Genomic DNA, 15,715 nt, shown 5'->3' with positions numbered 1-15,715 from the left:
TCTGTGCTGACAGTGCAGATACTGCTTGGGATTCTTTCTCTCTCTGTCTCTGTCCCTCCCCCACTTGTATTTTCTCTCTCAAAATAAATAAATAAACTTTAAAAAAAATACAAACTCTACATACCATTTGACCCAGAAACTATGCTTATAAAAATATGTCCTGGGTCACCTGGGTGGCTTAGTCAGTTAAGTATCCGTTCATGAGCTCACGGTTTGTGGGTTTGAGCCCTGAAAATCAGGCTCTGTGCTGACCGCTCACCTGGAGCCTGCTGCAGATTCTGCATCTCCATCTCTCTCTGCCCCTCCCTCACTCTCGCGTTCTCTCAAAAATAAACATTTAAAAAAAAATTTTTTTAAATATGTCCTAAGAAAATAATCAGACAAGTGTCCTTCGGCAATCTATCTATAAGCCAATTGGTCACTATACAATGAAACAGTATGAAGCTTTAAAAATTTTGTCACTCTATGTGGCGCCTGGGTGGCTCAGTCAGTTGAGCATCCGACTTCAGCTCAGGTCATGAACTTGTGGTCCGTGGGTTCGGGCCCCGCGTCAGGCTCTGTGCTGACAGCTCAGAGCCTAGAGCCTGCTTCAGATTCCGTGTATCTCTCTCTCTCTCTGCTCCTGCCCCACTCATGCTCTGTCTCAAAAATGAATAAATGTTTAAAAAAATTTTTGTCACTTACATAAACTGACATAAAAAGATGACCATGAAATGTAGGTTAGTAGAAAAAAAAGATATGACTATTTCATTTTTTTTAATGTTTACTTATTTTGAAAGAGGGAGGGAGAGAGAGAATACCAAGCAAGCTCCACACTGTCAGAGCAGAGCCCAATGTGGGGCTTGATCCCACAAGCTAAAAAAGATCATGACCTGAGCCAAAATCAAGAGTCAGATGTTCAACTGACTAGGCCACTCAGGCTCCCCAAGACTATTTCTATTATGATCCTATTTTGGTTTTAAAGAATAAGTATATGTATCTGAGCAGAACAACTTAGAAAATTATACAAAAAAGCATTAACAATAATTGCCATCTTCATTTTCTTTTTAGTTTTCCTAAAGTTTTCCAATGCAAAACATTAAATATTAGAAATTACCTTTAAAAATCAGGAAAAAAAGTCTAAAATGGTGAGAAAAAACTGAATCCTGTCACACTATCAGACATGCCAAATTTTAAAAAGATGCACTGACCCAATAATCCCACTTCAAAAAAATTTTTGAAGGAAATAACGTAGGTACAAAGACAAGCAAGATTGTTCACTAAAGCATCATAAAGGCAAAAATCTGAAAACCTAAATGTGCAACAATTAAAGCAAATTTGGCACAGATATTTATCAGAATATCTTCATTCCAATGCAGATTATTAAATGTAAACTGTATTTTGCTAGGTGAAAAAAAACAGGGTACAACAATACACCCTTTTTTTAACCAAGAGATAACATACCTAAGCATAGACAAATTACTCAAAGTACATACAGTTTTCCAAAATGTTAACATTTTGAATTAGTTGAAGTAAGGACTTCAAATATCATCTATGTGGTGATAATACCCAAATGTTCGCCATAATGTTATGGATACATTAAATTAAGTTATATTAAAATTATGTTAATCTATAATTTTTCCCCAGAAATTCATATTCATATATCCAACTACATATTCATTATTTCCAGTCAGATGTCTTAAAAGTATAAGAAGCAGTATATTCAAAATGAGTTCCTAACACTCCCTTCAACCCCTGACAGACATCCGAATCTCAGTTCATATCAACTCCATTCTTTCTGTTGTACAAGTCTGGAGTAATCTTATAATACACACCAATTCCATCAACAAATCATGATGATTCTCTACCATCACTTTCTCTTTCCATGTTTTCTTTCTCTGAGCACTTACTACTCCCAAAATAGCATAAATTTATTTGTCCACTATTGGTCTCCCTAGAAAATGTAAACTCAACGAGAGCAGGGACTTTGTGCCTATGGTATATCCTCACAATGAAAAACAATACCAGTACCTAACAGGCACTCAATAAATATTTGCTGAATGAATGAATATACTTTCCCATTCTTCATTCCTCTCAAAGTTTAAAATCCATACTGCCCAAAAAAGATAGCTACTGGTAAGAAAAGAGTGAATTTTTAGGTGGTTCATTTACTAGATTTACTAAGGTACCTTTTTAAATCACTGTAGGTAAAAAGAGTAACAAAAACAAAAATACTTACATAGACTTTAATCTTATTTTTACAGGTAAAAGAAAATTCTAAACATAGGATGAAATAAAAGTGAGATAAAAAATAGTAATTTTTAAGTGGGTCATCTTACTTTGTGCATGTTAGCACTAGCCATGTGGTAAGCCAGAAAATTGTACCAATACATGCAGTCCTCTTGATCTGGTGAAAGAGTATGTGGCTGGTGATGTCTCTGGAACTGAGTGATTAACTTCTTATGTAGATCCTGAAACACAAATGAAACATTTTAGAGGACAGAAACAATTTCATAACCTAAGTATCACTATAGCTTACAAAGCTATTTAAAAATGTGCAGAGAATCAACCAAGAAAATACTTAATTACAAAAGGAAAAGATAGTAGCTTTACACTGGAGAAACTAGCAGGTACCACTTTAACCAAGTGATCAACATTAACATCACTGACAATAAGACATATCGACTTCCTAATATGATGCACTGAAGACACAACATAACTTTTGTGGTATTCTTGACAAAAAAAATATAACCTAAATATAGTCAGGAGAAACAATCAGACAAACCAAACTAAGAGACTCTATACAAAATAACTGAGTAGTACTCTTCAAAAGTGACCATGAAAGATAAAGAAAGCCAAGAAATTTTCATAGATTTGAGGAAACCAGGGAAACATGACAATTATTATGCAATATGGGGTCTTGATCTGAACCACAAGAAGGGCATTAGTGGGAAAGCTGGTGAAATCCAAATAAAATCTGTAGGTTAGCTAACAATATTCTGTGACTGTTAATTTTTTGGTTTTGATAACTTTATTATAGTTACGTAAGATGTTAACACTGGGGGAAGCTAGATGAAGGTACATGCATAAAACTCTCTTTAACCCTAAAGACAGTTTTGCAACTTCTATAACCCTAAAATTTCAAAGTTAAAAATTAAAAAAAAAATGCACAGAGATGCAAGTACCTGAAGCTGGTTGCGATTCTTTTCTATAAGGAAATCTACTTGAAGATCATGTAAATAATAACAAAATGATTTTCCATTCCGATCACAGAATAAGAGAGACTTATTAACAAACTCCTGCAGTATGTCTTCAACTTCTTCGGTTTCCATGTCCCAGAGAATACATAACACCTGGGAATCATTTTAAGCATTTAATGTATCACAAAAATACAATTACCAGGATTGCAGATAAGATGTTAACACACATAAACATACACACAAATCATATCATAAAGCCCTGAATAACAGCATCTCAGTTTCATATGAAGAAGTTCAACTATTTGTCAAGATAGAAAAGAGAAATAACAAAGTCAGATGCTTCTCCAGCTTCACTAGAACTGAGAAATAGGAAACTAATCTGAGTTCAACACCAAGCTCTTGATGGAGACTAAGAGCAGTAGGATTTTTACATCCCCCACACCTCCTCAGTGACATGGGTCTTAACCTTCCAGTATCCTCTATAACAACATCCTTGGTACTATATCAAAAGTTCCATGTCAAAAATACCCAATGATGAGGATTGCTGGTCCTTCTATTACCTTTGTAGGCACCTTAACATCCTTCTGAAGGATGGAAAGATCTGTATAATAATCTTTGATGTCCTCTCTGAGCATTTCAACGCTTATAGACATGGCTTCATCCAGAGCCTCATAATCATAAAATGAAGATTTCCTTATTCTCTTAAATTGCTTATTCTGAAGTTGCCTAAGGTAGTAATCCCAACGGTTGGGAAAATCACGTAAAAGTGCACCAATCAAAGACACTACAAGAGGAGAACCTAAAAATAAAACAAAACAAAAAACAAAGTCACTGGGTTAACACTGTGTCATTTCAAAATTACCACTAAGAGTCACATTATTCTTAAAAAACAATTTCTGCTGCATGTTACCCAAACCCTTAAAATATTTATAAAACTTGGATTCACTTTATGTATTTATTCTAAAGAAGGCATTAGAAATAAGAAATATTTCCTTTAAGGATATCCATCACAGCATTATTTATTTATTTTTTATTTTTCTAATGTTTATTTTTGAGAGAGAGACAGAGTGTGAGCAGGAGGGGGGGGGGGGACGGCAGAGACAGAGGAAGACGCAGAACTCAAAGCAAGCTCCAGGCTCCTCGCTGTCAACACAGAGCCCAATGCAAAGGCTTTGAACTCACAAACCATGAGATCATGACCTGAGCTGAAGTTGGACATTTAACCAACTGAGCCACCCAGGTGTCCCTCAACACAGCATTATTTAAAATAGTGAAAAATCTGGGGCGCCTGGGTGACTCAGTCGGTTAAACTCACGGTTTGTGAGTTTGGGTCTTGCATCAGGCTCTGTGCTAACAGCTCAGGGCCTAGAGCCTGCTTCTGATTCTGTGTCTCCCTCCCCTCAGCTCCTCCCCTGCTCACACTCTATCTCTCTCTCAAAAACAAAGATTTAAAAAAAATTTTTTTAATACTGAAAAATCTTTTTTTTTTTAAATGTATTTATTTATTTGTGGGGGGCAAGGAGGAAGAGAATCCCAAGAAGGCTCCCTCCGCACTATCAGTGCATGCAGCAGATGTGGGACTTGAACTCACAAACCATGAGATAAAGACCTGAGCCGAAATCAAGAGTTGGTCACCTACCCAAATGAGCCACCCAGGTGCACCTGAAATAGTGAAAAATCTTAAACAACAATAGAGAAATGACTGAATAAATTGAAGTTATCACAATATTATGCCACTAATAACTTTTTTCAAAACATACTTAATGACATAATATTCAAGATTTGTTATATGAAAAAAGACAAGATTCAAATTATGTATACCACTGTAACCTGAATTTTTTTTTCAAAGTTTTATATGTCCTAAAAGACTGAAATACTCTCGTGATGATAATAATTATCAGGTTTATGGATAATTTCTCTTTTTTCTTTATCATTTCACACATCTTTTAAATGTTTCAAAATAGGGGCGCCTGGATGGCTCAGTTGGCTGAGCGTCCGACTTGGGCTCAGATCATGATCTCGCAGCTTGTGAGTTCAAGCCCCGCATCAGGCTCTGTGCTGACAGCTCAGAGCCTGGAGCCTGCTTCGGATTCTGTGTCTCCCTCTCTCTCTGTCCCTCCCCTGTTCATGCTCTGTCTCTCTCTGTCTCAAAAATAAATAAATGTTAAAAAAAAAAAAATTAAAAAAAAAATTTTTTTTAAGTCTTGAAAAAAATTTAAAAAATAATAAATGTTTCAAAATGGACAAACATCACCTTCACAATTAGAATACAAATGAAGTATTCTTTTCTAAGATATTTTTTAAAAGTCAATTAGCTCAGGGGCACCTGGGTGACTCAGTCGGTTAAGCGCCCAACTTCAGCTCAGGTCATGATCTCACAGCTCGTGAGTTCGAGCCCCGCGTCAGGCTCTGTGCTGACAGCTCGGAGCCTGCAGCCTGCTTAGGATTCTGTGTCTCCCTCTCTCTCTGCCCCTCCCCTGCTCATGCTCTCTCTCTCTCAAAAATAAATAAATATTCAAAAAAAAATTTTTTTTTAAGTCGATTAGCTCAAAACGAACTATCTATCTGATGGCAGAATGAAAAAACAAGGTCTGTTGAAGCATTAACAACAGTGGAAGAAATAATCTTAAGAACTGATAGGACTATTTAAAATTTTAAATTTCTGTATGTCAAATAAAATACTACAAATGAAATGAAAAAGCAGACAAAAAACTGGGGAAAGTATTTACAAAAAATGGCAAAGAGCTAATAGCTTCAATAGAGTGCCAAAAGTCAATTAAAAATCTGCTATCACAAAGAAAAGTGAGTCAAGGATAATGTCTTAAAATGCAAATAAATATTCAATAAACAAGTAAAAAGTTTAACTTCACTTAACTTCATAAAAAATGCAAATTAAGAGAACTCCATGTTACATACAAAATTAGAATACTATTTTTATAAAATCAACCAAAAAAAATTAAAACTCTGATTCTCATATTTTTTTATTCTTTGACAAAAGTCATGTCTTTAACGTCTCCCACTAACATATCATGAGTGTTCATTAAATATTATTTTAATGAATAAATGAATACCAAAATATTATTATCTATTTAGGGTATCAAAGAAAAACCTAAAATACTCTAGGTTCTAGAATACAATATTCTAGTAAAGTTTCTGGATGTTCATGTGCTAAATTGTCATACTTATTAGCTTAATTTACAAAAGGATAAAATTAGTATCTCTATAACCCTCTCATACACAAAATAAATAACCATACCTTTACATTCTTTTATAATACTGTGAGCTTGTTCTGGCAAATCTGCTTTCTTCATATTAACAAAAAGGGATAAAATTTCAAGTCCTTTTTCTTTTCCTAAGCCACTCTCCACAGAGACTACATATTTAGGACCTGTAACAAAATCACACAATATAAGTAATTTGGTTAAAATATATATAAATCTAACTGAATTAAAACATTGGGGCGCCTGGGTGGCGCAGTCGGTTAAGCGTCCGACTTCAGCCAGGTCACGATCTCACTGTCCGTGAGTTCGAGCCCCGCGTCGGGCTCTGGGCTGATGGCTCAGAGCCTGGAGCCTGTTTCCGATTCTGTGTCTCCCTCTCTCTCTGCCCCTCCCCCGTTCATGCTCTGTCTCTCTCTGTCCCAAAAATAAATAAAAACGTTGAAAAAAAAAATTAAAAAAAAAAATAAATAAATAAAACATAAAGGTAGTAAAAAGCATATTAACCCTTACCCATTACTGAATCTGTAACACTCTTGTCTCTGGTTGTAATAAGAATCTGACACTGATTGTCAAAAGCTTTTAATACCCAAGGATCCCAAACATCATCCAAGATCAACAGAGACCTAATTTTAAAAAAACAAAAACTTGTATTAAGTCACTAATGACATTTATTTAAAGCTTCCTTCTAATGTCTTTTAAAATTTACAAAACAAAAGATATGTATTTCATGGCTCTTCCCCTTTGCTATATTCGTTTCACAATATACTGATACAAATAAGGAAAAAAAATTAGACTTTCCTCTCTTCCAACCCAAAACAATGAATGCATTTTATTATTTTCTTAAGTTTACTTAATTTATTTTGAGAGAGAGAGAGAGTGTGTGTGCGCAGGGGAGAAGGAGAGGCAGAGAGAGGGAGAGAATCTCAAGCAGGCCCCACACTGGCAGGCTCGGTCTCATGAACTGTGAGATCATGACCTGAGCCAAAATCAAGATTGGAAACTTAACTGAGCCATGCAGGCACCCCAATGAATGTATATTAAAGTTAAGAAACCTATAAAAACAGAACCGTGTAGGTATTAAAAAGTGGTTACCAAGTGCCTTAAAAGAAGTTTCCAAGTAATGAGGTTTTTCTTTTTTTTTAATGTTTTCTATTTATTTTTGAGACAGAGAGAGACAGAGCATGAACAGGGGAGGGGCAGAGAGAGGAAACACAGAATCTGAAACAGGCTCCAGGCTCTGAGCTGTCAGCACAGAGCCCGACGCGGGGCTCGAACTCACGGGCCACGAGATCGTGACCTGAGCTGAAGTCGGCCGCTCAACCAACTGAGCCACCCAGGCGCCCCAGTAATGAGGTTTTTCTAATTTAGTCTTTAAGTACCAAAACCAAATGAGAAATGAGCTCAAGGTTAGCATTAGAATCAATCATATAACAATGACCATTTTAGCCTTTTTTTTTTTTACCAACAAAACTAGCAATTTCATATGTTCTAACATAATGCACTAGCAAGAATATTACCTTTCATTTGGTACACTAGTGGGGGTCTTTTCCATCTATAAGTCAGTTTGTTTATTCCTAATGAACCTCTGTGCCAATTCTTAATTGGTTTCTCCAAAAGCTTTTTTGAACTCAGCAGAACATACAGAGAAAAAAATACAACTAAAAGCTGATAGGGTAATTATACACTAGCATTTTTATACTAATGGCACATCACTTCTGTGCATTACAAAAAAAGACTCTGGGTACACACACAGCCTGGCAAATTGCCAAAGCATAAACCACAATGATGTTGATAAACAAAACGAATGACAGGGTGCCTGGGTGTCTCAGTCAGTTAAGCATCCTACACTTGATTTCAGCTTAGACCATGATCTCTCAGTTGGTGAGACTGAGCCTCATGTCAGTCTCTGCACTCACAGTGCAGATCCTGCTTGGGGTTCTCTCTCTCTCTGCCCCTCCCCCACTCATACACATCCACACACACACTTTCTAAAAATTAAATTAAAAAATAAATTTTAAAACAATTTAAAAAATAAACAAATGAATGACTTTATAAGCCATGGCCTGATACATGTGTTAGCATTTACAGTATTCCTAAACAGAAATCACTTTTACTTTCATAGGGAAGGGAAGCAGGACTAGGGAGAAGTTACTACACAAGAAAAGAGTATTAGTTAGTGGTCTCAATCCCATTTCCTCCAGGAAAATAGATACCAGTGACTATCAAGGGAAGGGGGCAATAACAGAGGGATGTGGAAGAGAAAAAAGCCAGAGAGAAGGGAGCTTGTCCTCTGTATTATGCATCCATTAAGAATCAACTACGAGGCTTTTCCCAAATTACTACTCTCACTCAATATTCTGATATTAATCCCCTTACCAATTTAAGAATCACTGCCATACTCACCACTGTTACATATGAAAGTGTACTGCATCATCAGCTACACTTCAGCATTAAAAAAAAGTTCAGCGCCATTACCTAATTCTCACCCAATTTACTGCTGAACTCTCAAGGAAGGCTTTATTCATCATTGTACTTGCAACACTTGACCCAGAACCTGGCAGAACACTCAATGTTGGTTAAATGAACCAATGAAAGAATGGTTGTTAGATCAGGGAAATCAAAGTGATGACTGAATCCCAGCTGGTTAACTATTGATGATTATATTGTTAACATAAGCAGCAACCAAGCTATTGTCTCCCTTCTGGCTAATGAAAATTGCAAAACAGTTGATAACAGCACCTGGCACATAATTATAATCTTATTTATTGAATGAATTATTTAAATAAACAAAACACACTCTTGAAGTACATGAAAGTAGAAAAGTTAGATATACATATATCCAAAATTAATACAACACAACAGAAGGGTCCATTAAATAAATAACCCTTTACCAGGTGCCTATATTTATTCGGTCTCTTGTTCAATGTTATCCATCAGAAACAACAGATTCAGGAGCACCTGGGTAGCTCAGCTGGTTAAGCTTCTGACTCTTGATTTCAGCTCAGGTCATGATGTCATAGTCATGAGATCAAGCCCTGCATCTGGCTCTGTGCTGGGTGTGGAGCCTGCTTGGGATTCTCTCTCTCTTTCTCTCCCTCCCCCTCTCATTGCCCCTCCCCTGCTGGCACACACACTGGGTACACATATGCTCGCTCTCTAAAATAAACATAAAAAATAAAAAGAATGGATTCAAGGTAAGAAGCTTGCATTTTCTTTTTTTTTTTTTTTTTTTTAATTTTTTTTTTTTTTTTCAACTGTTTATTATTTGGGGACAGAGAGAGACAGAGCATGAACGGGGAGGGGCAGAGAGAGAGGGAGACACAGAATCGGAAACAGGCTCCAGGCTCTGAGCCATCAGCCCAGAAGCCCGACGCGGGGCTCGACTCACGGACCGCGAGATCGTGACCTGTCTGAGTCGGACGCTTAACCGATTGCGCCACCCAGGCGCCCCAGAAGCTTGCATTTTCTAGCAAAGATCACTAACCAACTCACCTTCTTAAGAAATACTTCTTGAGCACCCCAGTGGTAGGTAAGAGACATAGTAGGTAGAATGCAAAGAAAAGTAGCAATTTTTGCCCAGTGGCAGCCACCTTTGTTTTAATACAAGACAAAGAACAGCAGAAAAGCAACAGTTCATTCTTAGATCTCTACTGAAGAACAAGAAAAGGGTATGATGTTCTCAAACTGTCAGCAGTTAAGTCTCATTGGGACTTCATACATTAAATTTGTCTATCTGTACCGTGGGTGTTTACGCAGCATCAGAATGCGAAGGCGGTCTTTAGCCTCTTCAATATTGAGTGGAAGCCTCTGGGAGAAACTCTCATCCTGATCCAACCGTGCGCAAAGATTCTGCAGTTTCATCAGAAGCCCAGACTTGTCTTGTTTCCCAACTGAAACCCAGTGCACACCCCCTGGGAAACAACCTAGGAAAATAAATAATAATAATAAACTTAAGGTCTTTGAACAGGTGTCCTCCTTTGAAAGATTTTGGTGATTAGATTTGCTCCAATTTCAACCTCATCCTATCTTTAATTTCTCTTGATTCAGTGTACACATTTCGCTTGTAGAGTACTGTTGAGCTTTATAACCTGAATCTAAGAAGAGCTGAAGATGTGAAGAAACTGAAGTATGAAATAAATCTGTTTATCAGTAAAATCTTACCAAACTAAAATTTAGTTTTTGTCCTATGTCATCAATGATCACTGTAAAACATAATTTCTCAAACTCAGTACTTTTGACATTTTGGGCCAGATAATTCTTTATTGTAAGGAACCTTCCTGGGCATTGTAGGATGTTTAACAGTCTCCCTGGCCTCTACCCACTATATGCTAGTAGCATTCCTCCTCCCTGATTATGACAACCAAAGATATCTCCAAACATTGTCAATGTCCCCTGGGGGCAAAATTGCCTCTGACTGAGAACCACAGATATCCAGGAACACATAACTCACTCATTATGGTTCTCGTATAGAAACTTAAAGTAAGAAGTTAGGTTCAAGTCTGGCTCTACTGCTTACTAGCTATGCTATCTTTAGCAAATCACTTAACCTCACTTTCATTTGTTATACTGACGTATACTAAGGTATTATTTACCTTACCTATTTCAGAGTTACACTGAGAAATTAATAACATGTAAATTTGCTATGTTGTTGACCGTAAGGTACTATAACAGACAGGATTACTAGTGATATGGATCTGAGAGCACCCTGCAAATATTAAGCTTTGAAGTAGTAGGCACCATATAAGAATGGAAATTATTATTACTGTTACTTTCAACTGTTAACATCATTATCATTGTTAATTAAGCCACAGTATATCTTACAATACATATTTTTACTTACATAGGTATCAGGAGCCAAAAATCTTAAGCCTTCATAGACTATATTTAATCAGCTCCATGTATAGATTAAAAAAAAAAAAAATGCAAGAAGGGTTCCTATGTGTAAAATATGGTGAGCAGTAGCATTAGACCATACCAGTGGCATTAACCATAAAGATTTATATTAGGTAATCATAAATAGTATAAGAAAATACAAAAAATAGATAAAGATTAATAAGCTATAACATACCAAAGGGCAATTTTTGTTTACTGGTATTTACAAATAATTAAGTACAAAAATCACTATTATAAAACCTTAACCATCCAAAAGAAAGATCTGTATAAATGCAAAGACCTACTTATGACAGATATTCTAAGGGTTCTACATATTAATCTATTTTTTTTTTTTAATTTTTTTTTTTCAACGTTTATTTATTTTTGGGGCAGAGAGAGAGCATGAACGGGGGAGGGGCAGAGAGAGAGGGAGACACAGAATCGGAAACAGGCTCCAGGCTCTGAGCCATCAGCCCAGAGCCTGACGCGGGGCTCGAAACTCACGGACCGCGAGATCGTGACCTGGCTGAAGTCGGACGCTAACCGACTGCGCCACCCAGGCGCCCCCATATTAATCTATTTTTAATCCACATCGTAAACTATCAGGAAGACACTTATTTTCCCCATTTTATAGATAAGGAAACTGAGGTATAGGAAGATTGAGTAGTTTGTCCAAAGTCACACAGGTTAATAAAGTAGAGCTGGGATTCAAACCTCCAGCACCACTGCTCATTCTAAACTATTCCACCTCCTCAAGGATATTTACTGCAGCACTATTTTCAACAGAAAAAAGCTGGAAACAAACTGCAATGTCCACCCTAACCACCTCTTCCCAAGCCTGAGGCAGGACCAACTGAGGAAAGAGAAAACCTTACATATAAATGAAGTTTGGAATATTAAATAGGCCTTGACATTTTAATTATTGAAATTAGATTGCTGGAATGCAAACTGGTGCAGCCACTATGGAAAACAGTATGGAGATTCCTCAAAAAGTTAAAAACAGAACTATCCCATGGTCCAGCAATGGCACTGAGTATTTACCCAAAAAATACAGAAACACTAATTCAAAGGGATACATAGCAGCATTATCTACAATACCCAAATTATGGAAGCAGCTCAAGTACCCATCGATTAATGAATGGATAAAGATGTATATATACACAATGGAATATTATTCAACCACAAAAAAGAATGAAATCTTGGCATATGCAACGACACGTCTGAAGCTAGAGAGTATAATGCTAAGAGAAATAAATCAGAGAAAAACAAATACCATAGGATTTCACTCATGTGGAATTTAAGAAACAAATGAGCACAGGGAAAAAGAGAGATAACCAAGAAACAGATTCTTAACTATAGAGAACAAACTGATGGTTACCAGAGGAGAGGTGGGAGGGGGGATGGGTTAAATAGGTGATGGGATTTGTTTGGGAGATGTATGGAACTGTTTGAATCACTATACTGCATACCTGAAATAAATGTAACCTTGTAAAGAATAAAGTTACAGGTTACATCAAAAAAGATTTTTAAAAAGTACACTTGTGATGAGCACCAGATGATGCAGAATTGTTGAATAGCTGTATCATATACCTGAAACTAATCCAACACTGTATGCTACCTAACTGGAATAAAATAAAAACTTAAAAAAAAAATTAGATTGTTTTTAAAATTTGAAGTGACCCTGGGACTCTGAACCTGTACAAGGTGAGGGAAAGAATCAGTCCCAGGGAAGTTTTGAACAGGCAACACGGGAAAAAAGTTGTTTTTTGATTACACCCTATAAACTTCAATGCAATAATTACACATCCACTAACTAAACCTAGCAAAATGCCAAGGTTTATGGTCATAAATTTACACTGGAACTAAGTTGGGTGATTTTCTTCAGCAAAGAGGAAGGAAATTATGGTCTGGATGAAGCAATGTGGAATAAGCAAGTAACTGTCTGGATGAAGCAATGGGGACTAAGCAATTAGATCCCATCTCCTAGTAGAGAAGAAGCAATCAGCTTTTACCCAAGTAAGGAGAAACTAAAGAGCCAAGAGCATGTGCTGTGAAGCAACTGAATAATGGGCAATAAAAACTAGGTCTGAGCCTAGGAGGGTGCTAATGGGATAAATAGTGAGGAATTATGGAATCAAAAAGAAATAAGTCTTGATAGATCAGAAAACTGTAGTAGTGAACTGAGAATAGATGGAGGGGGGCAAAAGGTAGAACAGGTTTTAACGTTAAGATTTCAAAAGTAGTATCATTTCCGGTAATTGGCAAGGACAAGGGTCCAGTCTGTGATCAAAGAAGCAAAGGCTAAAGGAAAATAAAGACAATGGTCACTGCAGATAAAGAAATCAAGAAACTGAGAGGCCAAGGTTTTGGATGACTCACTATATAAATGTCAACTGATCTTACTAAGAATGTCAACAGAAGAAGAGCTTAAATTTATAATTAAGAACTCCAATCATCAATGAATGAGAACAATATCATAACTGGGAAGGCATCAGAGAAGTGAACTTCAAAGGGACAAAGACTTTCGCTGGGAAAAGGGAGTATTAATGGTCTGGATGAGGCAACAGAAAGCAAGGACAACATCAAACACTTCCTAGTGCTTAAGTATATAGGGAAAAAAGTTGCCAAACCATGGAAGGTAGCTATGGAGAATGTGGTATGGGGGGGGGGGGAGGGGGGGAACAGTGGGGGAATGCCCAATTTTAGATAAGGCAAGGAAATAAACATTCTCAGAACAGGGTGATAAGATAGAAGAGTTTCCTGATCACAGAGGAGAAAACCTAGGGGATAAGACAGAAAAGCTTGGGAATGAGAGGAGGAAACCTAGATCAGAATTGGCAATGTACTAACTAGTAACCGCATGAGAATCTAAAAGATAACAAATGACCGGGAGATAGAGAATTCTGCAGGGAACTAGGGTAAAGACAGTGCTGTGAAGCATGGTTTAATTATCAGTGAAAGCTTCTGCAAGCTCCCTTAGACTTCCCTCAGTGTAAGTCTACATTTATGAAATAGTAAATCCCTGAGGTTTCCCTTAGTGTTACAACTGCATTCTGTGTGTGCACAGGTTTGTAAATGTACAGGAAAAAAGTTTGGAAAACTTCACTGTAACTGTTACCCACCAATTACCTCTGCTAAGGATTTAGAATTTAGGAGAAGGAAAAAAAAAGCAAGTGAAAAGAATTTTTACTCCTTTTTAAAGAAAATGCTACTTTTGTAATTTTTTTTAAAGATTTTATTTGTAAGTAATCTCTACACCCCATGTGGGACTCAAACTTACAACCCCAAGATCAAGCATTACATGCTCTACTGACTGAGCCAGCCAGGCACCCTACTTTTGTAACATTTAAAACATATTTTAAACTACCTGTTGCTCCTAAGGGTTTTATGTTTTGTTTTGTTTTTTTTTTAATGTGTGCATTCATTTCAAAATTTTCTTAAAAATCGACCGTGGCACCTGAGTGGTTTAGTTGGTTCAGCGGCGGACTCTATTTCAGCTCAAGGCCCATGATCTCAAAGTCCACACTGTCAGCACAGAAGGCCTACTTGGGAAGGATTCATTATTTCTCTCTCTCTCTCTCTCCCCGCACCCCCCCTCCCCCACACGTTGTGTGCATGCACACTCTCCCTCCCTCTCCCCTCTCCCTCTCTCTCTCTCTCTCTCTCTCAGAACAAAGAACTTAGGGGAGAAAAAAAAGTCATCCCAGAGTAAAGACAATGGAAAGTGTCCAGATGTAACTAGCTAATAAATTCCTCAGATTTAAATTTAAGTACTATTACCCTAGACCAAAGGTCTTCTCTCCTAAAGACAATACCATATGATATCACGTAATGTAGAATCTAAAAAACAAATAAACAAACAAAAAGCATAAACAGACCCTAAATACAGAGAACAAACTCATAGAAGGGAGGGGAGTGGAGACACTGGGCAACATGGAATGAAGGGGAAGTGGAGGTACAGGCTTCCAGTTATGGAATGAATAAGTCAAGGAGATGAAAGGGTACAGCATAGGGAATACAGGGAATGGTATTATAATAGCACTGTATGGTGACAGATGGTAGCTCTACGTGGGGTGATAGATAATGTGTACGAGTCCTCAATCACTATGTTGTATACCTGAAACTAATGTAACATTGTGTCAACTATACTTCAATTATAAAACAAAGTTTTTAAAAAATAAAGGCACCAATGTTCAAAAGCAAAAAAAAAAAAAAAAAAAAAAAAAAAAAAAAAAAAAAATCTTTCTCTCCTAAATTTTAAAACAAAAACATTAGGCATTAGAAACATATCCAAGGGGCCCCTGGCTGGCTTAGTCGGTAGAGCATGTGACTCTTGATCTCAGGGTCATGAGTCTCAAGCCCCATGCTGGGTACAGAGTTTAATTAAAAGAGAGAGAGAGAGAGAGAGAGGAGAGAGAGAGAGAGAGAGAGAGGGAGGGAGAG

At 37.0% G+C, this 15,715-nt stretch overlaps 1 protein-coding gene across 4 annotated transcripts in view; it reads right to left on the bottom strand.

Annotated features, from left to right (window-relative positions):
- The window catches only part of APAF1 (apoptotic peptidase activating factor 1), a 91,762-nt gene that overhangs the window by 63,423 nt on the left and 12,624 nt on the right, over positions 1 to 15,715 (bottom strand). For all 4 annotated transcript variants that reach the window (XM_030323466.1, XM_030323465.1, XM_030323463.2 and 1 more), the window contains exons 5-10: positions 10,140 to 10,323; positions 6,911 to 7,023; positions 6,436 to 6,567; positions 3,740 to 3,978; positions 3,165 to 3,332; positions 2,319 to 2,450 (exon numbers count right to left, since the gene is read on the bottom strand). In XM_030323466.1, coding sequence (XP_030179326.1) covers positions 2,319 to 2,450; positions 3,165 to 3,332; positions 3,740 to 3,978; positions 6,436 to 6,567; positions 6,911 to 7,023; positions 10,140 to 10,323 — 968 coding nt within the window. The remainder of the gene's footprint in view (positions 1 to 2,318; positions 2,451 to 3,164; positions 3,333 to 3,739; positions 3,979 to 6,435; positions 6,568 to 6,910; positions 7,024 to 10,139; positions 10,324 to 15,715) is intronic.

This window comes from Lynx canadensis, chromosome B4, assembly GCF_007474595.2.
Source record: "Lynx canadensis isolate LIC74 chromosome B4, mLynCan4.pri.v2, whole genome shotgun sequence".
Lineage (NCBI taxonomy): Eukaryota > Metazoa > Chordata > Mammalia > Carnivora > Felidae > Lynx > Lynx canadensis.
Note: the sequence above shows the minus strand (reverse complement) of the source record. Positions and strands in the feature narration are given on the sequence as shown.